Source organism: Priapulus caudatus, unplaced genomic scaffold (assembly GCF_000485595.1).
Source record: "Priapulus caudatus unplaced genomic scaffold, Priapulus_caudatus-5.0.1 Scaffold280, whole genome shotgun sequence".
NCBI lineage: Eukaryota > Metazoa > Priapulida > Priapulimorpha > Priapulimorphida > Priapulidae > Priapulus > Priapulus caudatus.
The window spans coordinates 28,756-51,447 of NW_014577341.1; the positions used below are offsets into that span (position 1 = coordinate 28,756).

The following is a 22,692-nucleotide window of genomic DNA, read 5'->3' on the forward strand; positions in this document are numbered from 1 at the left end:
CAGCAGCAGCAGCAGCAGGGATACGGGACGGCAACGACGAGCGGAGACTGGAAGATCGACGCGGATGAGCTGGAAAGATGCTGCGGCCCGAAGACGAAGATGCTGATCCTGAACTCGCCCAACAACCCCGTCGGCAAGGTGTTCGACGGAGACGAACTGCGCATGCTCGCCGACGTCGCGTGCCGACGCGACCTCGTCGTCGTCTCGGACGAGGTCTACGAGTGGCTGACGTTCGACGCGCGCAGCCACGTTCGCGTCGCCACGCTCCCGGACATGTGGCAACGCACGCTCACCATCAGCAGCGGCGGGAAGATGTTCAGCGCGACGGGGTGGAAGACGGGCTGGGTCATCGCCTGCGACACTCTCACTGGTCCCGTCAGGTCGGTGCTCGGAACCTCATTCGGTAGCTTTCACACTCCGACTCAGGAAGCGATTGCCATCGGGTTGGAGCGAGAGCTGGCGAGGTTGAATAGCTCCGATAGCTACCTCGGTCGCTTTACATCCTCGATGCAGCGTAAGCGGGACTTGCTAGTGAAGCATCTTGAGGAGGCTGGGATACCGCCGGTTGTACCCGAAGGCGGTTACTTCATCATCGCCGATTTCTCCAACGTTGTCGATCACAGCTGGGCAGCGGAAGTGGTGAACAGAGAAGCCAGAGATGTCCGCTTTGCGAAATGGTTGATTCGCGAGCACAAGCTGTCCACGATACCAGTCAGCGCGTTCTACTCGCCCGCTAACCGACACATAGGCGAGAACTACGTTCGACTCTGCTTCATTAAGAAGGACGAAACGCTGCAGAAAGTGGGCGATATTCTGAGACAGTGGTCGCTGGCAAAGTTGCAATAGTACGTCGGCAAAATGTATCCGAGTACTGTACGAATCAGGGAATGTGCTCGATGTAGGCCAATGGACTGCTATGATAGACATGCAGTCGTGTTGCATGCATCCACGCATTATTTTTAAGACGCGAAAACACTGTAGCTGTTTTAATAGTCATTCTGTGGAAATTATACCAACTGGATTGTATGTTATCAGCATAACTAAAATGAGATCGACTAAAGTGGTGATATGTTAATCAACTATTCAATCAACCAGTAGTGATATATATTTTTAGTTATACGCGGGTACAGTAAGTTGTTATTGAAAATGCATCATAACAAACTGCACAGAAACGATTTTATTGAAACTACATACAAGATTATAGTGGCATGGGAACTCGTCTAATTAAATGCATTTTTTTCAGTAGCATATCATCATTATATCGTACATTTTATTTACCTTTCCTATCACATTACAGGTACATCATCTCAAAAGGTATCAAATTAACGCTTATACTAGATGAGCAGTCTACTAAACTGTTGGCACATTAACGAAACTGAAGGAAATTATTACAAATTCAATATACATGTATTAAACGTAAAGATTTTACATTTAAATGATTGCATGAATATTTCACAAGCACTATTTGTTTGGCATTCAGAAAGCAGCAGATCCACAAAAACGTTCAAGCAATCCAGAAAATGTTTACAGATGACTATCTGTGTGTGGTGGGGGGGGGGTGCGTGCGTGCGTCCGGTCGTCCGTGCGTGTGCGTGCGTGTCTGTATGTGCGCGCGTCCGCGCGCGTGTTGCTTACAATCGCACTAGGCCGTGAAAATGTATAAACAAAGACTTGAGAAAACAATAATACCAAATTATTTCATCAAACATTTTCAGTAGCCGTTAGCGGTATTATGCTATAGATATTAAATATAACAGAATATAAATGTACAAACGAACGACTCTATGACAAGAACACATCGTATTCCATCGATGAACGCCATCATTTCATGCAATGGCATTCTTTGAATCAATCAACGCTTTGCCGTGCATTTCTTCGTCCAGAATACCAATTAAACAGACGATTACAATATATATTGCAACAAAAATTATACACCATAGAAAATCCGTGACGTAGTCAATTTAAGGCCACCGAACACTAGAGCAACATAGCAAAGCAATCGGACTCGCGAGCAATATTGCCCTAGTGTGCGGTGGCCTTTACCACATACAAATACAATAACGCGAAAGGCAAGAAATATATCGGTTGGTCAACATCAAGATACGATCGCTGACGGGCAGACGGACATTTGATGATTGGTATGTAATCTAATATACATATTTGTGAGTGACTCTCTGTTTGTCTGTTCCCGATTCATATCAATATGGGCCTATCTAGATATGTCCAAGGATGCTCAGTAGATGTAATTTTTGATGCTGAATGTCATGGGCACATGGGATTTGACCTCCGAGGTTATCTGACGTCGCAGGAGGCAAAAAAAACGAGGCAAAAATCGGTGAAAAATTGACCGCACATGTTCCTGCAACAGCATTAAACTAGAAAGAAGGCACTAGGGGTGTGCGAATCCTCCGCATACGTGATCACTACACCTGTGATATTTTGTAGGCTGAGGTTGCTACTTTTAATGGATGACGTTGACCTTGGTCTGTTTTTTGTACTAAACCGATCGACTATCTGCCTGTGCTTTTTGTTTTTGTAGGATATTCATTGTGGGATGTCATTTATTTATGGATGTTTTTTTTGCTCTCTGGATTTGTTAATTCAAATAGAACGATAACTTTTAATTCGCAAAGCAGATATATTGATTCATGTTTCATGCACATTTAACTGCATGAACAAGGAGGAATGTTAGAACTCTAAATACATTGTACAATCAATTAAAACAATGAAAATTGGGTGTGCTTGTCGCGTATATTTGTATGAAACCTGCAAATGTGCAATGTGCATGCTAAATTCATAACTACGAACTGGCTTTTTCTACAGCGCAGTGAACACACTCTACCACATACTACACGCTTGGAAATGCCGCCTGCAACCTCCGCCTCGCGTTAGCAATGGTGCGGTCCTTTCGCTATATATACTTAATGACAGTATACTTAATTATTATATGATAATAAGGTCAAGGTCACTCAGAATCAATAGGGTTCCAGCGCTCCATAAGATGCACATGTGGACCAAGTTTGAAGTGTCTACCTCTTACGGTTGCAAATATATCGAGCGGACAGACACACACACACGCACGCACGCACGCACGCACGCACACACACACACACACACACACATAGTACACATAACCTACGATATAGAATCGCAAAATATTTGCATTATGGGGGACGCGTAATATTTTGTCTGTTCATTAAAAAAACAATTTACAGTTATGCCAAACTAAAATCGTTGAAATTGGTCTATTACAAGAAGTAGTGACAATCCAACATTAGGCGATCTACATCCCATTTTCTCATTGTACTACTGACTAATTTTTCTTTCAGAAAATAAAATACTGGTAAATAGTGCAAAAGGCAATAATGCAATTTAGTAAAAAAAAACGCTTAGGCCTCTAGAGAAGTAGATTAATTATACCTTCCTATTTACCAAAGAAACATGCACATGCCACACATACTCATTTTATAAAGATTGAACAAACCCCGTCCACAGTAAACTATAAGGCCAAAAACCAATATCCTAGGTTAAGTAATTTTTTACTTTGTTTCATTTTAATCATGGAATCTTATGGAAGAATCAAAGTAGTTAGTGCAATCTATGTCGTATAATTTACAAATTAATATGCACAGTATTAATTATTATTTAAGAAAAATACAATGCGCACTGTATTGTAGAAAGTATAGCATGTGGTGGAAACTTTTTCCATCTAAATGAGAATTCATTTGGAAAAAAAAATCAGGAAATTGAACCAAGCGGCAAGCACTGCTATTAATGTATAGCTGTCAATTTCAACTCTAAACCCCCCTCCACAGAGCAAGACGTTTATAGACGCCATTAGTATGCCGATCTAAGTCGGAATGATTGTTTTTCAATCTAGAGTCGTAAACCTGACGTTAAACTTAAATAATTTTACGAGCAGTGGCCCGGCGATCAGAAAATAATCAATAAGCGTTTGTCTGGCGATTATAAAATAAATAAGCGACTACCTGACGAGTATAATATATGAGTGCATAATAGGATCTCTAGTCTATGTTAGCGGATACCAAGACTGTGTCTTGTATCTTGGTTCCCTCTCTTGTATTTCACAAGGCACTCGATTCTTCAATGTGCGGGGATTATCTAAAGAAAAAGGAGATTATGACCGCCTCCAGTTCTTTAAATCTTACTGTTTCGAATCATCACAATTTTCCGTATATAATCTACCGCTGGTTTGGTTCAAGGATGGGTTCAACGACGTATATATTGGGTGATCATAATTCATTTTAGCAAATGTGGGGTTAGGCCCTTTAAAGTTTAAAATCGACGAAGGTCTTGTTCAGCAAGAAATTGGTCCTTACTTCGCAGGAAGGCGGAACAAAACGGTGTTGAACCGATGCTACTTTACCACGACCCACCCTCTGTTTTTGGTTCAAGGATGGCTGCATGGCCGGCCCACTGATCTCTCTCTATATGAGGGGGGTACACGGGGTTTTGTCTTCCTCCGCGCCTCCCTGCCCCTTCTGCGCTTCCTCGCCTCCCGTCCGCCCTCTCCTAACCTCCACCGGCACCCGGGCAGCGCCGTGCCCGTACCTCTATCCCCTCCCTCCCACTACCTCCACTTCTCGATCTTCTGTCCTCGCCACCTCGCCTCCTCAGCCAACACCTCCGGAATCCTATATTTGGCTTTTATTTTTGGAATGTCACTTAAATGTTCTCTGAGACAGTTTGCGTACCTTTGGTAACTAAATGTGATTTATCCTGTCGATGTATTTTCTCATGTATTTATTTGTCTCGTGGCTATGATTTCTTTTATTTTCTCAAACTAGTATTAGTATAATCCTCTCTCTTCAGTGGATACCCAAGGATTAAATCTAAGGGGTCGCATGTTTTGGCAATGTTTATCCGAACTTGAACGTCCTGCTGGTGTTAAACAACAAGGTAGCCTTCAAATTTAGGGGCGATCCGATCGGCCCTCCATCGCCCAACCCTCCCCCTGGCTACGCAAATTCTATATCTCTCCTCTATAGGGTCTCCAGCTATATATATATACTATATATATATTATATATATATATATATAATAATATAATATATTCTTCGGCTCTTTCCGTTCTCCTTTTTTCCAAATCCTTCACGCCCAACTGGGCCTCCAATGCTCCCACTCCTCCCCTTCCCGCCCCGCCTGACCCCCTCTTATATACTAAGTTAGTATATAGAGATCAGTGGCGTGGATAGGCTAAGCGCTATCCAGTTAGTATAATAGAGATCAGTGAGCCGGCCTCAGAAGGTACGACATGGTTTCACTTTCAGTAACACGGTTACGTGGCTGTCCCCTCGCCAGTCATCTATTTGTTCACTGGCCTATCTATTATAGCTATCGCATTTATATAGATGTTCCAAGTCCTCTTTCAGATTCTTATTACATAAATTACATCGGTCGTCACTGAAGTTATTTCTAAAGTAACTTTTGAGTTCAATCATGCAAGTTTTACATTTAAATGAAAAACACGAGAAGTTGTGTCAAGTGAATAGCCTTGTGTTTTTACGGAAATTGCCGAACGGCGATAACGCCGAGTGCCGTGTACAAGATCTCCCTTTACGCTCCAGCAACATGGCGGATCAAGTAAGAGTATTTACAAATTTCCTCATAAATGTTCAATAATGAGAACTATAGTTGTCGAATTCGCGTAAAAATAGCTAAACTTTGTCGGGCATATTGAATGTTTGTTTATAAATGTTTAGACCTGAGTGTAGCTTAATGGTGCTGTGTTAGTAGTCCACTAGTCGTGGAGGCACGACCACGGACCAGCGTGAGCGTGGCCAAACGTCATCTCTGTGTCAAGAGATTCATTTTTCCGAACAGTCTTGTTTTCAAGTGAAGCTATTATTTGAGATTACTGACCATGCAATGTCGAGAAGCTCAAATTTGTGGTCTAGCAAGTCAATGAGAGTTAGAAACGTACAGTTGACAGGCCCGAAACTTTTCTTTACAATTGCTTTCATTTGCTCAACCCTAGTACTACTACTAGTACTACTAGTACTAGATGCAATAATGTAACCCAAACACAGGATAGGGTTACAACGCGAGCCTATTCTTTTCTTTGAAGGAGCCCCTGAGTGATTCACTCAGGGCGGTTTTATGGTGCGTTTTTCGAGACTACAACTTCCAAACTGGGTTTATTCTAAACACGAACCTTTCTCCGCTATCCTGAGACTTACTACATATCACAATACTCGGTATTAAACTATTATAACCGGTTACAACATTTTGAAGTGATGAGCGGCGATACTTCCAGCGCCTGTTCTGTTGACCTGTGACGTACAGATTCTAAATGCGCATAGCGTTCGGCTAACTTCGTCATGACGTCACGACTGACAGCAGGCATCCCATGATACATTCGATATTGGAGTCGAAGTTAGCCCAATGCTATGCGCATTGGGAATCTGTACGTCACAGGTCAACAGAAATGGCGCTGAAAGTATCGCCGCTCATCACTTCGAAATTTTGTAACCGGTTATAATAGTTTAATACCGAGTATTGTGATACATAGTAAGTCCCAGGATAGCGGAGAAAGGTTCGTGTTTAGAATAAACCCAGTTTAGAAGTTGTAGTCGAAAAACGCACCATAAAACCGCCCTGAGTGAATCACTCAGGGGCTCCTCCAAAGAAAAGAATAGGCTCGCATTGTAACCCTATCCTGTGTTTGGGTTACATTATTGTATCTATACTAGTACTAGTACTAGCTTGGTACCTTGGTAATATATAGTTTGCATATGTACTAAACTAGGATTGGGTCCAGTAGAAATCAGTTAGTTAATGGGGCTGTAGGAGTGCTTGACATGGTGTTAACGAATCCAAAAGGAAATTTACACTTCTGGCTTTCTTATTATTAATAATATTGTATTATTTGTGTTATTACTTTCTGGCAATCCTGAAGCATTGCCAGTTATGCACTGAAATTAAAGAGTTGTGTATACAATATATGCTTGCTTGCATACACATGCATATTCATATTAGGATAGTTTAGGTAACCAGCACATATCTTTTTTTATCCAGACTGAACGTTCGTTCCAAAAGCAGCCAACTGTATTCCTGAACAGGAAAAAGTCGCTTCCTAGTAAAAAGAAGAAGGGTCTGCGTTACTATAAGAATGTTGGTCTTGGGTTCAAGACGCCCAGAGAGGTAGGCAATACCTAACAAATTGTTTGCGAAGCAAGTGCAGGTATTTTATACAGGGGTCGAAATAAGCGATGGTCCGATGGTCCGGGGCCATCAAATAATTAGGAGGACCATCAGATTTTCAAAGTCAATGGTCCGACAGACCATTGAATATTTTGGTCCCATTTTACAGTAATTTTCTTTGAAGTTTCCACGTTTCGATTATTGCTAATCCAGTGTTGACCATAGCAAATATTTGGCACGATGTAAGCTGGTGCGGGATTGGTCAGATTGTCCCTCTTCCTGTTTTGATTGTAGGCCTATCCAATTTTATCACCATGTAAAATCTCTTTCTTACGCTTGCACGCCGCATTACTTTTAGAGAACAATTTGTAATTTAGGAGAACCATCTAAATTTTAAACTAGATGGTCATGTGGACCATTTCTTTTTCGCTCCTTATTTCCACCCCTGTTACATTATGTGTAAATGGCAGGCAGACAGTTATTAGTAGGAAGTTTTGCATTCTGGTGCAGTGCTCAAAGTAGCCAGTCACCAGGAGCTGCTGAATATGTGAGGGGACTTTAGCTTGGTGAAACGCTCATCCTCAGTTGTCTGAGAAATTGCTGGGCGATTAACTTTTTGCCAATGTCTAATACACTTCCTCATGGGGCTGAGTTTTTGGTACAGTATGTATTGTACACAGCAACATTTACAGCTCGACTAGGTACTAGGACTAGACTAGGTAGGCGACAGACTTTAAGTGTAATTATGCTTATTCTATCAATGTGCCCTAGAGTTTCTTCACATGTCCTGTTACGCATATCAACGTTTCGGGTATTTTGTCCTCAAATACCTATTCCTGATCCATTATATGTACTCTTCTGTGTAAGTATTGAGTGTAATATATTTTTCAGGCAATTGACGGCACATATATTGACAAAAAGTGCCCGTTCACCGGAAATGTGTTCATCCGTGGAAGAATCCTCACTGGAATCGTTCTGAAGATGAAGATGCAAAGGACGATTGTAATTCGACGAGACTATTTACACTACGTGCGAAAGTACAACCGGTTCGAGAAAAGACACAGGAACATGTCTGTTCATCTGTCACCGGCGTTCAGGTGTGCCACGTAGATACTGTTGTCGAGTGATATTTTTCTGTATTGTTGGCGACCAGCTCTCAAATAGAATTTGGACCGTCCGTATCTAATTGTGGATGTTACGTTCAGCTCCTTTCTGATGATTCTTGACAGCTGCTTCTTGTGATACAGCATCTTGCAGTACAGAATAAAAAAGTGATGTTCTTTTTTCATCAGTAATTATTCTTATATAATTGCCTATCATAATATGCATATAACTATGCACAATAAATTACCAATATTCTGTTATCGTTTGTTGACTTACAACTGCAATGCAGTTTTTGTCAGTTCTATTCTCATATCTAAACATTTGTCACACGTATTCCCATATCTGTAAGTTTACTCGTAACTTCACTGTGTTTCTGACAACGGGATCCATTCTTATTAAGTTTAAATCACTGTCAACGACATGTTTCCTGATGAAAGATTATAATTAACAACCCTCCAGCAGGAAATGAGTGACAGCTACTGCCAAATTCACATCTCCAACATTTAACTTTGCTGGTTAAAAGTTTTGTTAGCTAGATTTCTTGTAATAGTGAGTATCTGCTGTTTTTTCCAGAGATGTCCAGGTGGGTGATGTTGTAACCGTCGGTGAGTGCCGGCCACTTAGCAAGACTGTCCGCTACAATGTGCTGAAGGTGACCAAGGCAGCAGGCAGCAAGAAGTCCTTCTCAAAATTCTGATTGTACTTGTAAAAAATGGCTGCAATGATCATATAAAAACAAAAGTAAAATAATCAGCGACCACACTGTTGTTATTCGTGTTTTTATGCGGTGTTTCAGTTTTGTGTCGTATATTTCATAGGGGTAAAATTACTATGATAAAAAGCAATGGTGAAGTTGCATCCTTTAACATGCCAATTCTGTACAGTACTAGGTGGGATTCATACATGTTATTATTATTACTATGGAGAAATGGGTTTAATTCTGTACCTAATCACTCAAATGAAAAGGAACATGCAAACTTTCACAACTATTTTTAAGGCGCTTCTGGTAATTGCATATTATTTTTTTAACTTCATTTTTACCAGCCAGTATAACTAGTTGAATAGGATGCATTTATGTTCCTCCTCGTTTAATCAACATTCTCAGTTGCAATACCTGAGCTGCTATGTCTGAGAAAATTTCTGTCACATTCCACGCTCGTGGGGAGGCAGATCGTAGATGTGATTTTCGCTGAACATTAGTGGGTTATGAGAGGAGCCCCTCATAAATGATGCAATGATGTGTCACTCTGGTAAACATGTATAAGTGATTCATCAATATATGCGTGCTTTATAATTATTTCTCACACTAGGTGTCGCGACGAACGTATATGGCGCAGATAATTATGGCGTGTACAATGTGTTCAGAAAGGGTTTGGGCTCTTGAACTTTGAACCTCAGGTTGAGGTGTCAGTTACCTGTTCATTACACTCCCAAGTCCCAAATCAGCGTACATATGCTAAATTTTTCATCTCTTCAACTAAATATGTTGCGAGCTATTTAAAGTTACCACATTTGACAAACGTTGAAACGGATACATTAATATAATTATATGTATCCTAATCTCCCAGACAGGGCTTCACACAGTTCATATAAGCTGCCTTAAACCATTACCGACAATAATGAATTTATAAAGTGGATTTGAAATGAACTAGTGTTATCTGATTGGCTCGTTGGTCTAGGGGCATGATTCTCGCTTAGGGTGCGAGAGGTCCCGGGTTCAAATCCCGGACGAGCCCAATTTTTATCCTAATAGAGACCCCATTTTGAAATCGGCTATGCATTTCTACTCAATAGAATGTAAAGAAAAAAATTTATATTAAATGTTAGAACTAATAATACTACCTATATCTTGCCTATATATATATATATAGGCCTATATATATATATATATGCTACGATATCTATATTGCAGCTTTCCGGCTTTGCACCGTGCTTGGCATGTTGTGTAGTCGACGGGTGTCGATCACTAATGGTATAAGTTTAGTATTTGCGCGTGTGAATACGTGCGCGCATGCGTGTGCGTGCGTGCGTGTGTGTGTATGTGTCTGTGTGCCTGCGTGCTCGTACATGCGTGCGTGCGCGCGCGCGCGTGTGTGTGTATGAGTGTGCCTGCGTGCTTGTACATGCGTGCGTGCATGCGTGATAATTGTGTGCGACATGCAAAACTACAGGCCCGATTACAACGCGTGTGTGCGTATGCGTGTGCCTGCATGCTTGTACATGCGTGCGTGCATGCGTGATAATTGTGTGCGACATGCAAAACTACAGGCCCGATTACAACCATCGGGTGCGCTGGGGAGCACGCTATGGTTTTAGGCCAAAAAATATTATTTTATTCAACGCCGTAAACGCAGAAAAGACGGCTTCCCAACTAGCGTTAGTTGCTAGACGCCAATTAATAAAGGTGACCCGTGATGGAGGACAACAGCATTCACGCGCGCGTGTATATATGTGTGCGTGCATGCGCGCGCGCAAGCATGTGCATGCAAGAGCGCACACGTGTATATAGTTAGTATAATATATATATATTAATTCACTGATATAATCTACTTCTGAATATTACTATAGTATATATTTTATATATATGCAACTTGTGCTACGGGTATGGATTTTGTATGTCAAAAAAACAAGATGAATTTAGATACATAACGTAATACCAATAACGTAATATAATCGTCATACCTAGTTCAAATCCTATGTGACGCAAATACTTATTAAAATTCATCCATCGTTTCTATAAAACAAATATTAACTACCAAACTCGCATGGCAGTAAAATATTGGCATGCGACATATAATTATTTAACTGTCCTCTCCCCCCCCCCTGCTATTGCTAGGAGCTATGGTGACGTCATGACAATGTATGACGTATTGAGGTGGATATAATAAATCGTCATCAAGTTAAACACTGTTTACAGCGGTAAGCAACCGCAATCATGGGAAGGGTGGATTCAAGTGTCTTGCTGGTTGTGTCTCCAACATATTTATCTAGCGATTTGCTGACGCCCCATCAGACTAAGCGCGCGACATTCCCTAGTATTGGGTAAGTCAATTTTCATCATTATTATTATATAAGAATAAGTTCGAACGTAATTATGCAATCGGCCATTTAACATCGTATTTATTTAGTTTCGATAAATTTAATGCGTCAACGTACATCTGAATCTACGTTAAACTTTATTTGAAATATTTTACGTACGTTGGTCATGATTTGTTTAGCGTGTTTAAGTCAGCCAGAGACGATGGGTACAGAAGTATCAACGGTTGTCCTATACACTCGCCGAGTTGTGGACTTTCCCAGCAGCATGATAAGCTGATAACACAGCAACACGTCGGCAATGACGTCTTCGAAACGTGAGTTAAACTATTGTGTAACACACATTGCAGCCGCGTTGTAACAGCTTTAAAATGTGTAATAGTTATTCTATTTCGTATATATATACCTCTATACCGCGCCTTACTGGTTGGAACAGTAAAGTACGCGTAAATTGTTTAGCTTCATATAACACTTCATAACGTTTTCACTACTTGATTTTATTAAACTAATGTTACTCTGGATGGTTGTTTCTGCCTTGTTATGGTGTGTCGTTTCAGACAAACTAACGCAGAATCCCGAGGACTAACATCCATACTATTAAGGAGCTCCCGGATAAATGACCAGCTGTTACCACAGCCTCTGCACACAGCACTTGTCGAGTAAATAGTGTAAACTTCATAACATTTCAAACTAAGAACTCAAATCATGCTCAGTACTTTCTGCGAGCAATAGGCTACGTGCATTTATTAAACGTACCTTTTGCAAAATGCACACGTAGATTTGCATGTCTGCTCGGCTCAAAAACAAAAGCCCGCGATTGGGAGGATACATTGGCATGATCATCAGTCACATTGTAGCTAGTATAGTATAGTATCTAAAAAAAATCGTGACCGGTTTTTCCTACAACATAATACAGGCGTTGCCAGAATGCATTGCATTTTTGTACAGGGAGAAAAAAATATCTGCACCGTGGCCCCATGTAATGGATAAGTACTTCACCCACACACCTCACTGTGAAGTGTTTCCGCAGACAAACATCATGAAAAACTGTTATGGTATATATGTTATTGATGAAAGAGTCCGACTGCCGTATTATATGTACGGATAATTTACCCATACTGTAGAGTTGGCTTTTGTTGAGGGTTGCATTGCTTAATATTGTTATTCAGCACATTTATCTGTATATACTTTTAATGTATATTCTCTGCATGGTGAGAGCTGAGCTGTCCATCAGCGCAGAGATGTTAACAGTATTGTAAACGTTTTAGGTATCCAACATTCTTGAAAATGGGACAAGGCCAATTATGCGCTAATATTCAATATAAACATATATAAAATATTAGTTGCTCATCTGGTAAGAAAACATTATTTTTATTTCAGCTGATGATATGCAATTTATAGAACAAGAACTGAAAGATGTTAAACAACGGTGTACAGAGAAAGTGGAAGGAAGTGAAGTTGAAGCATGTGTTTCAGCAATGGTCAGAGTCCGAATACGGTAGGTCTAAACTTCTCAGCATTACTGAACACATCATAAACTTGAATAACATGGCTGTGCTGAAACACTTAAAAAACTATAACGGAGATGCCCATCTAGTAAAAGAAGTAACTATCATCTTTAGAGAAACGTAAGCTTGTTTTATTATTTTAAATAATACTATTCAATTTGTAACATATATATGATCGTTAAATAGTAATACCCTTGGTAAAGTTATCATGTGAGTTTTTTGTGAAATGTTGGTGTGTTTTTTTTTTACAAGGCGGACAAAGTTTAAGGATGTTACGGTATGCCTTCAATTTCCCAAAGATTATCCAAACAGACCGCTTGTAGTTGAGCTGAAAAGTAAAACGTTACCTGACAAACTCCTGGATGGCTTATCAAGATTGTGTGAGAAAGAGTGTGCTGAGAAGCATCTAGGACGCGAACAAGTAAGTAACTGTGAAAATTTCATGTGTTGCAACTTGCAAGAGTGGTGTGAGTTTTGAACATAGTGAAAACTAAATATAGCCTCGCTAACTACTCAAAGAAGTAACGTATAGCCCCACCCATCTATGATGGGTTCAAGTCAAGGATAATGTTATATTGAACGCATCTAATTTATTATCATTTCAGGTGCTTTTGACGCTGAAGTTTGTGAGAACCTTCATAGATGAAAATCCGTTGTGTGTCTGCAGTGACGAGATAAGTCGAACAAAACGAATGCTATCTGATGGCGATGATTGTAAATTAAAGCAGAAGTCGGGGCTTGTGCTTCTTAGAGCTTGCCAAGGTCTATACTTCATCGACGTGAAACTCTCTCTGCCGGATACATATCCCGAAGAGCAAGTTGGGTGTGTGGCTGTGTGCATGTGTTATCATTTTTAGCTCACATTGACATCGTCAAGATGAGCTATTGCCATGGGGTGTCGTCTGTCGTACATCCGTCCGTCCGTCAACATTTGGCTACGGTCAACGATAACTTGAGAACCGTTTGACCCACATGTTTCAAATTGCATACAGTTGTTACTCCTATGGGAGCGATTTGAACGTCCTATTTTGGAGCACGCCAGTCGATCTACTTTCGAGCCACGCCCACTTTTTGGCAAAAATGAAAATGGCCATCTAGATTCATTCGATTTTGTTAAATTTACCTACCTACCTACCTAATCATACCTACGTATAATATTGTGTTTTAGATTCTTCGTTACAGTAATTTGACTGGAATAGGTTATTGCTTTTATTTGCACGATAATGGAAAACCAAAATGGCGATCATTTATGCGTAGCGCCATCTCTCGTCCAGATTTTAGACTTTCAGATCTGAAACATTCTAATAAGATTAAAACATTCCCATAACACTCTAACCCTGAAACAAAACATTAAATTTCTATTAGTATAAAACGGGGAGTAAGGACATTTGATCACATTTCGGTCCATCATAAATGAAACACTTACCAAATTTTAAATATCATCTCCCTCTTCTATCACACCCAAGGTGAGCTATAGTGTCATTGACACTTTCATTTAAGCTAGCTATCATGGTTAGGTGCAATCACAAAAATTAATTCAGCATAAAGCTTTGTGTGAAACAAGTGCCGCGGAGCGACAGCGCTCATCTAACATATATATATATATATATATACTGCAGCATAGAACAATTGAAAACTCGTACGCGCATAGCGGGGATTTCTAGTTGTTATAGTTGTTTGAGTATCGTACAATTTTATTTTTCGCAGAAGAATCTCTCTCTACATGTTTCACGTCACCGACTCAGAAGGCGCTACAGGAATATATGAGAAAACTATATGGTACCCGACTTTACTGTGAGCGGTTTGAAAACATGGAAGCTCTTCTTCCGGAACTTATTACCAAGAATCGCGAGATGCGACAGTTTGCAAAGGTCAATAATCAAGGCGATGACAAACGAGGCAGAGGAGATGACACGTTTCTGTCTGGGCCTGAAGCCAGGGAAACATTAAACCAACCGACAGAAACAGCGGTGAAGCCAAATAATGTACTCGACGAACCCGACGAAAGAAATACGACGCCGATGAAAGAGCGCTGCTGTCCGATTCACGGCAACACGGCCCGACCGCTTGCTAACGAACACGGCACAACTACCTTTACCGGAGTTTCTCCTTGTTGGCCACCTAGTTTTAGTTCCGTTATAAGAAAGTTAAGAACGCCCATGCTCATGGAGAGACCAACCGTCACCACCAATCCGCCTGCTCTCTGCTCCTCCTTCCGCTTGGACTGCACCTGCGTTCCCTCTCCGAAACCCAACGTGATTCAGCCCGACGATGACGTAGATCGAAACGATGTTGACAACGAGCAAGTACGAATGACGCTGGCGGTTTCCGGTGAAGAACGGATTGACGGCAAACAGGGGAACACCGACAACACCTCGGATGCATCGAGTGAAAAACAAATGGAAACGCAATGCCGTGATCACGCAGAAACCCCTTCTTCGATCGACGACATCCGCTCGAAAATATCCAGCGCAATCAATATTCTCGAAAGCATTAAACTGCCAGTAATGTCGGGCGCTGCTACAAATTCTACGCATCCGCAAGATCCAGTTTTATTCAACGAAAAACCGTTGGAAATAGCCCGAGACGTCGTTGGCAAACGACTACCTGAACTTCGAAATCCTCTCCTCAGTACAGAAATGCCACGTGCATTGCCACCCACTGCTCTTGCTGACTGCTTACATCCAACAGGAAACAGGGTTGCTGACAAATTAGGTCTCAGCTACAAGACAGAGGCTCACAGAAGGTATACCTATTATATAGAAGTAGTGATTGGTTATTTTACCATTACATACTCTGATAATTGATGTCAATATTTTCTGAATGGATGAATTTATAAACGCAATCTTAAATTGACTACGTCACGAATTTTCTATGGTGTATATTTGTAAATTGTTTGTTGCCATTTTTTACATTAAAAGTAAGTACTAACGGGACTAAACGTATAGTCAAATTCTTACCTGATAAGATTGTTTCTCAACTAATTAAAAATGCAACAAACCTGAACATTTTGATATTATGATCCTGACATTAATTGCTTGCTATGGACTATGTATGAGTCACGAGTGTATGTTCACATCGAACAATATAGTAAAATAGGAAGTATAATGCAGCAATTTAACCATAAAAAGTGAACAGAATTACTTACATTTTTTATTTTTACTATTTACTGTGACGTAATCACTTTAACCATTCACGGACATTAGTCACATCTGTGCGCTCGTGCGTCTGTCATACGCTTACACTTTTGAGGAAAAATAGAAACCAGGTACGCATCCCGTACAAAAAGGCGTGCATCCGTAACCTCACATTTTTTATACATTTATGGACGAATATTCTGAGCAAAAATTCAGTAAATTTTCCTCAGAAAATCAGAGTTTTGCGTCCAAAATATTTCAGATTTTCATAAAGGGGAAATTATTCCCGTTTGTGAAATACACGAAGTTCTCAAATTTGAAGACACGCGCACATTCCATGCTAAAGATAGTGTGTAGAAAACCCCCGTGTCTTGCTTGTTGGCGGTAAACGCTGGGTTTTAACACGGTTTTCCCGTACATTCACTGTTGCAGGTTCCATGCCATGTATTTGGATCCTATCGCCGACCTTCGAAAGTCAAGGACGAAGGGAAAACGCTACTTTTTCTACGGTTACCATTCGTCGGCGTTTAGAGGATAGACTATTGGTTATCGAAAAGATTTTCTATATCCCGAAGAAAGAGCATTACTCGTGTTTAGAAACTCTTTAATGGTTATAATCGCAATGTTTTTTGACTAGTACCGGTGACATTTTACCGTTGTTATATATTTGTTGGAATACACATACACACGCACCCGCACGCGTGTACACAACACAGTCTGCCCTCTCGCTGTCGCTTTGCTATTTCTTTGCGCTCTGTCCCTCTCTCGCGATCAATTATATATATATATATATATATATATATATAATAATGTGTGTGTGTGTGTGTGTGTGTGTGTGTGCGTGCGTGCTGTGCGTGCGTGGCGTGCGTGTGCGTGCGTGGTGCGTGCGTGCGTGCGTGTGTCGTGGTGTGTGTGTTGTGGCGGGTGTGTGTGGTGTTGTGTGTTGTGGTGTGTGTGTGTGTGTGTGTGTGTGTGTGTGTGTGTGTGTGTGTGTGTGTGTGTGTGTGTGTGTTTGTGGATGTGCGAGCGTGCGTGCGCGCGTGTGTGTCCGTTCGTGCTCAGATATGTGTGAGGCACCACTGCACGCATTCGAGCACGAATATATAATAACAATATCCACATATATTCACGATTCTAGGGGCACCTGCATTTTCGCAAAATTCCCCCCAGACGTTCACTCTCGCTGACTTATATTTGCTCACAACAGCCACCAATCTTTCAATATCCACTGAGAACGTGAATCTGTGTATGTATGCGCAGTACTTTGGGCTATATAAGAAAAAATATCCATGACGATAATTGCTCCTGAAAAGTATAGTGTATGGCAGCTAATAGTAGGGCATGGGCCAACAGTGATTATTGTAACGTTAACATTCGTTTGGCACTTCATGGAACATACTGATAATGAATCATCAATGTTTACCCCAAAAGTCTTGCTATATATAAAGAATAATATCAATAATATATAACATAATAATAATAAATATAATTATTATATAAGAATTTATTAAAATTTTTTTGCAAGCACGCAATGTAGAAAACAGATACCTCTTATATCTATTTCTATATTACAAAACATAAACAATAAACTGTTGGGTAATGGGAACTGCCGGCAGATGGCGCAGTATATCAAAATAGTAAGTTAGTAACGAAAGTTGCGGTCGCGAGATAAGGTAAATAATATTCAGGTGTTATTTATGATCTCTGGTTCACTAACCTCTATGAAGTCATTGAAGATTTTCCTTATAAGCCCTGCAAACAGTTTTATGCGGCTATACAGTTCTTTTTAGGAATAATGGACATAGTATTGACATTTGCTTGGGATCAAGTTCGTCGACGTCAAACAGTGAGTGAGTGACACACTGACAGTGATACATACAGTCATTACACATACAATCACACTGACACAGTTGCACACCGAGTGCTGTTGAAATACTGCCGATAGTACGTAAGCACGAATACATATACTAATAATGTTTAATATGCTCCAGTGGTGGAGAGGAAATAATAAGCATGCTAATTTAGTAATTAAGAGTGTCACCGTGAACACTCACAGAACACTACCCGACAGCTACATTACATAGCATACAAATCACTACTGACACTAGATACAATAATGTAACCCAAACACAGGATAGGGTTACAACGCGAGCCTATCCTTTTCTGTGGAGGAACCCCTGAGTGAATCACTCTGGGCGGTTTGCTGGTGCGTTTTCAGAGACGACAACTTCCAAACTGGGTTTATTCTAAACACGAAATTTTCTCCGCTATCCTGGGACTTACTATGTATCACAATACTCTGTATTAAACTATTATAACCGGTTACAAAATTTCGAAGTGACGAGCGGTGATATTTCTCTGCTTACCACTCAGTAAAAAGAGATAGAGTGTGGAAAACGTATACACGGAAAAATTGTCGAGAGCTGACAGTAGAGGTTCTCTGAGGAGATCTAGAGTCAGAAGAGATATTATTATTATTATTATTATTTCGAGCGCCATTTTGTTGACCTGTGACGTACAGATTCCCAATGCGCATAGCGTTCGGCTAACTTCAACTCCAAGATTGAATGTATCATGGGATGCCTGCTGTCAGTGATGTCATGCGTGACGTCATGACGAAGTTAGCCGAACGCTATGCGCATTGGGAATCTACGTCACAGGTCAACAAAATGACGCTCGAAATATCACTGCTCGTCACTTCGAAATGTTGTAACCGGTTATAATACTTTAATACAGAGTATTGTGATAGATAGTAAGTCCCAGGATAGCGGAGAAAGGTTCGTGATTAGAATAAACCCAGTTTGGAAGTGGTAGTCTGTGAAAACGCACCAGCCAACCGCCCTGAGTGATTCACTCAGGGGTTCCTCCACAAAAAAGGATAGGCTTGCGTTGTAACCCTATCCTGTGTTTGGGTTACATTATTGTATCTAACAAATCACTAGCTCTAGTAACTACCCTCGCGTACGGTTGCCGCTGGGCTATAGGATCAGCCATTACGGATGCGCGGGATCAACTTACTCGCGACGACTCGCGACTATAAAACGTCTGTGGTAGGCAGGGCCTGACATTAATTTTTCAACCCAATTGTCCATTCGGGCAAGTTGGGTTGAATTTTCACTTTCCCGAATGTCAATCTCACTTGCCCGAAACTTGCGTGTGTGCCTGTGCATGTGCGTGCCTGTGTGTGCCTGCGGGCGTGCCTACGTAGACCCGTAGGATTATAGAACGGTAATCCATGGAAAATCATAATGAAATTCACACATTTATTTTTGCGTGCCGGCACACTCGTGTGTCATTCCCGATTGTAGCTTTTTCCTCAATTCCAGGAAAGAGTTGCTGTCGCTCTCTCATAGTCCAGCAATGCCCACCCCCTACATTTTAGTAGTGATTAGTGCCGCTTTCTCAAAGTTCAAACCCCCTAAGCTTCCAGGGCCCTTACGCGGGCCCTGGACCCCGGCCGCAAGAGACTTCGCGCTTCGCACTCGTGGTTCACATATTATAAACAATTGATCCACCTCGCTCGTACAGACAGACACTCCACTATTTGCCTACTGTTTCACGTGCGTATGTACTACAGCCCAATATGTATTCCCCACATGTAAGCTACCGTTTGACTTTATTTTTGCAACTAGTATATATGTGTTTATTGAAAAACTCACAAATAATAAACAGAATAACATACACAGGAGACTGACTGGACTTTTTACTGTTGGTGCATTTAGAATTTTTCACTTGCCCGATCGGGCAAGTTAGACCCACGTTGCACTTGCCCGAACATCCATTCCACTTGCCCCGGGCAATCGGGCAGTCCTTAATGTCAGGCCCTGGTAGGCAATTAATGCCTCTTATCTGAAGTGAATATGTCTTAAGTTATATCCGCTACTAAAATTTAACCTCTAACTATCGTTGAAATGGTCTACTTGCGGTATTTCTTGTGAACGAACATTCGATTTGCGAACTTCAAACGGCCATTTTTGGCGGCGCTGCAGCAGCGCCAGTGAGCGGGAACTATGTATTTCTGCACGTGGAGGGGTGGGCGTGTTTGGGTTGGTTGTGTACAAAAACATTGTTGTTGTCAAGTAACAAATTAAGCGATCAAAAAAGATTGTAATATTAGTTTTGTCATGTGAAAGATGAGCAAATTACTATTATTAATTTGTTACTTGACAACAACAATGTTTTTGTTCGTGATAGTTGGTGTATAGCATGATGTAGGAAAAGCCATCACTGTGCGAATTGGAGGTCCCAGTCAAAGGTCAATGGGCACAGGGCAGATTTTAGACATTTTCTGAGGACAATGGTCTGACGGAGCGATTGAAAAACTTTTTTGTTTCAGCGTGACCTAGCATTTTTATGGCATTATTGAAAGGACCATGAAATCTATTTTCTGCTGACATGCGAAGAGTAGTGTCAATAACCTTTTGACCCTCCAAAAGGAGGGTTAAACATGGATTTGTGACTCGTCTTGTTAAAAGAATTTGACTGCCGGGTTTGCTAGTAGAATCTATACATGCCTGGATTAATGAGGCTACAATGTCACAGTGAAATTTCAAAAAAGAGCTAAATTTGGTTTAAAGAAAGGTTTATGCTCCTTAAATCGTATAATTTCTATGGCATTCTGTACGTCAGTATGTTACATGTAACGTATGCCACTGCCAGTGCATGTGTTGGTGGTACTGTTGTAGTTTTTGCCTGCGTTAATTGGTTACAGGTGGCAGCTCTCTATTGCAGCCTGTAGCTTGGTAGGTAAATGGATGAGTGCTTACCTATTCTGTCTTGCAAATAGTTGTTGCTACTACGTACGATGGAGCTTCCATCTTAATCTGAAGACACTTAACGTACGCGCCATCTCGTGGCAACTTTCATAACGATCCCCAACGAACATTCCTTTGAGAAGGTTCCTATACCATCCCTGTTGCATTCCACTGTTTCGGCGTGTATGTGAACACATTTGGGACTAACAGGGTTTTACTAGAATCCACCACTCCACACAGAGTCACCGCAGTAGACGTTAAGGATAGCGCTTGTCGGCTCCGCCGCACTTGTTTCACACAAGCTTTATGCTGAGAATTAATTTTGTGATTGCACATAACATGATAGCTAGCTTTAAATGAAAGTGTCAATTGACACTATAGCTCACCTTGGTGTGATATAAGAGGGAGATGATATTTAAAATTTGGTAAGTGTTTTCATTTAGGAATGAGGGACCGAAAATGTGATCAAATGTCCTTACTCCCCGTTTTATACTAATAGAAATTTATAGTTTTGTTTCAGGGTTAGAGTGTTATGGGAATGTTTTAATCTTATTAGAATGTTTCAGATCTGAAAGTCTAAAATCTGGACGAGAGATGGCGCTAGCATAAATGATCGCCATTTTGGTTTTCCATTATCGTTGCAAATAAAAGCAAATAACCTATTCCAGTCAAATTACTGTAACCGAAGATCTAAAAACACAATATTATACGTAGGTATGATTAGGTAGGTAGGTAGGTAAATTAACAAAAATCGAATGAATCTAGATGGCCATTTTCATTTTGCCAAAAAGTGGGCGTGGCTCGAGAAGTAGTCGGACTGGTGCTCCAAAATAGGACAGTTCAAATCGCTCCCATAGGAGTAACAACTGTATGCAATTTGAACATGTGGGTCAAACGGTTCTCAAGTTATCGTTGACCGTAGCCAAATGTTGACGAATACGGACGATGTACGACAGACGACACCCATGGCAATAGCTCATCTGACGATGTCAATTGTGAGCTAAAAATGATAACACATGCACACAAGCCACACACCCAAAACTTGCCTCTTCGGGATAATGTATCCGGCAGAGAGAAGTTTCACGTCGATGAAGTATAGACCTTGGCAAGCTCTAAGAAGCACAAGCCCCGACTTCTGCTTTAATATTACATCATCGCCATCAGATAGCATTCGTTTTTGTTCGACTTATCTCGTCACTGCAGACACACAACGGTATTTTCATCTATGAAGGTTCTCACAAACTTCAGCGTCAAAAGCACCTGAAATGAATAATAAATTAGATGCGTTCAATATGACATTATCCTTGACTTGAACCCATCATAGATGGGTGGGCTTATACGTTACTTCTTTGAGTAGTTAGCGAGGCTATATTTAGTTTTCACTATGTTCAAAACTCACACCACTCTTGGCAAGTTGCAACACATGAAATTTTCACAGTTACTTACTTGTTCTCGTCCTAGTGCTTCTCAGCACACTCTTTCTCACACAATCTTGATAAGCCATCCAGGAGTTTGTCAGGTAACCGTTTTACTTTTCAGCTCAACTACAAGCGGTCTGTTTGGATAATCTTTGGAAATTGAAGCATAACCGTAACATCCTTAAACTTTGTCGCGCCTTGTAAAAAAAAAACACACCAACATTTCCACAAAAACTCACATGATAAACTTTACCAAGGGTATTACTATTTAACGTCATATATATGTTACAAATTGAATAGTATTATTTTAAAATAATAAAACAGCTTACGTTTCTCTAAAGATGATAGTTACTTCTTTTTACTAGGATGCGGCATTCTCGCGTTATAGTTTTTAAGTATTTCAGCACCACAGCCATGTTATTTCAGTATGATGTGTGTCAGTAATGCTTGAAGAGTTAGACCTACCGTTTTCGGACTCTGACGCATTGCCCTGAAACACATTGCTTCAAACTCACTTCCTTCCACTTTCTCTGTACACCGGTTGTGTTAACATCTTTCAGTTCTGGTGCAT

General features: G+C 40.8%; 2 protein-coding genes, 1 non-coding gene and 1 pseudogene across 3 annotated transcripts in view; all 4 read left to right on the plus strand.

Moving 5' to 3' along the window:
• The first annotated feature begins 99 nt into the window (after window positions 1-99).
• LOC106808473 lies at window positions 100-846 on the plus strand (annotated as a pseudogene).
• Window positions 847-5,540: 4,694 nt separating this feature from the next.
• Window positions 5,541-9,028, plus strand: LOC106808488 (40S ribosomal protein S11-like). Its single transcript, XM_014811228.1, has 4 exons — window positions 5,541-5,604; window positions 7,039-7,164; window positions 8,056-8,261; window positions 8,842-9,028. The coding sequence occupies exons 1-4, from the start codon at window positions 5,593-5,595 to the stop codon at window positions 8,963-8,965; spliced, it is 468 nt and encodes a 155-aa protein (XP_014666714.1). The 5' UTR covers window positions 5,541-5,592; the 3' UTR covers window positions 8,966-9,028.
• Window positions 9,029-9,932: 904 nt separating this feature from the next.
• Window positions 9,933-10,004, plus strand: Trnap-agg. Its single transcript has one exon. It is a non-coding gene; the product is annotated as a tRNA-Pro (tRNA).
• Window positions 10,005-12,688: 2,684 nt separating this feature from the next.
• Window positions 12,689-22,692, plus strand: part of LOC106808481 — a 15,861-nt gene continuing 5,857 nt past the window's right edge. Inside the window, exons 1-3 of the mRNA XM_014811216.1 lie at window positions 12,689-12,802; window positions 13,065-13,233; window positions 13,418-13,635. Coding sequence (XP_014666702.1) covers window positions 12,693-12,802; window positions 13,065-13,233; window positions 13,418-13,635 — 497 coding nt within the window. The 5' untranslated portion in view covers window positions 12,689-12,692. The remainder of the gene's footprint in view (window positions 12,803-13,064; window positions 13,234-13,417; window positions 13,636-22,692) is intronic.

What these genes read in the sequence shown, in the direction of transcription:
- LOC106808488 (XM_014811228.1), top strand. An exon ending in GGTTCAAGACGCCCAGAGAG is followed by an intron (nt 7,165 to 8,055) that starts GTAGGCAATACC and finishes TATATTTTTCAG; the next exon opens with GCAATTGACGGCACATATAT. An exon ending in CATCTGTCACCGGCGTTCAG is followed by an intron (nt 8,262 to 8,841) that starts GTGTGCCACGTA and finishes TGTTTTTTCCAG; the next exon opens with AGATGTCCAGGTGGGTGATG.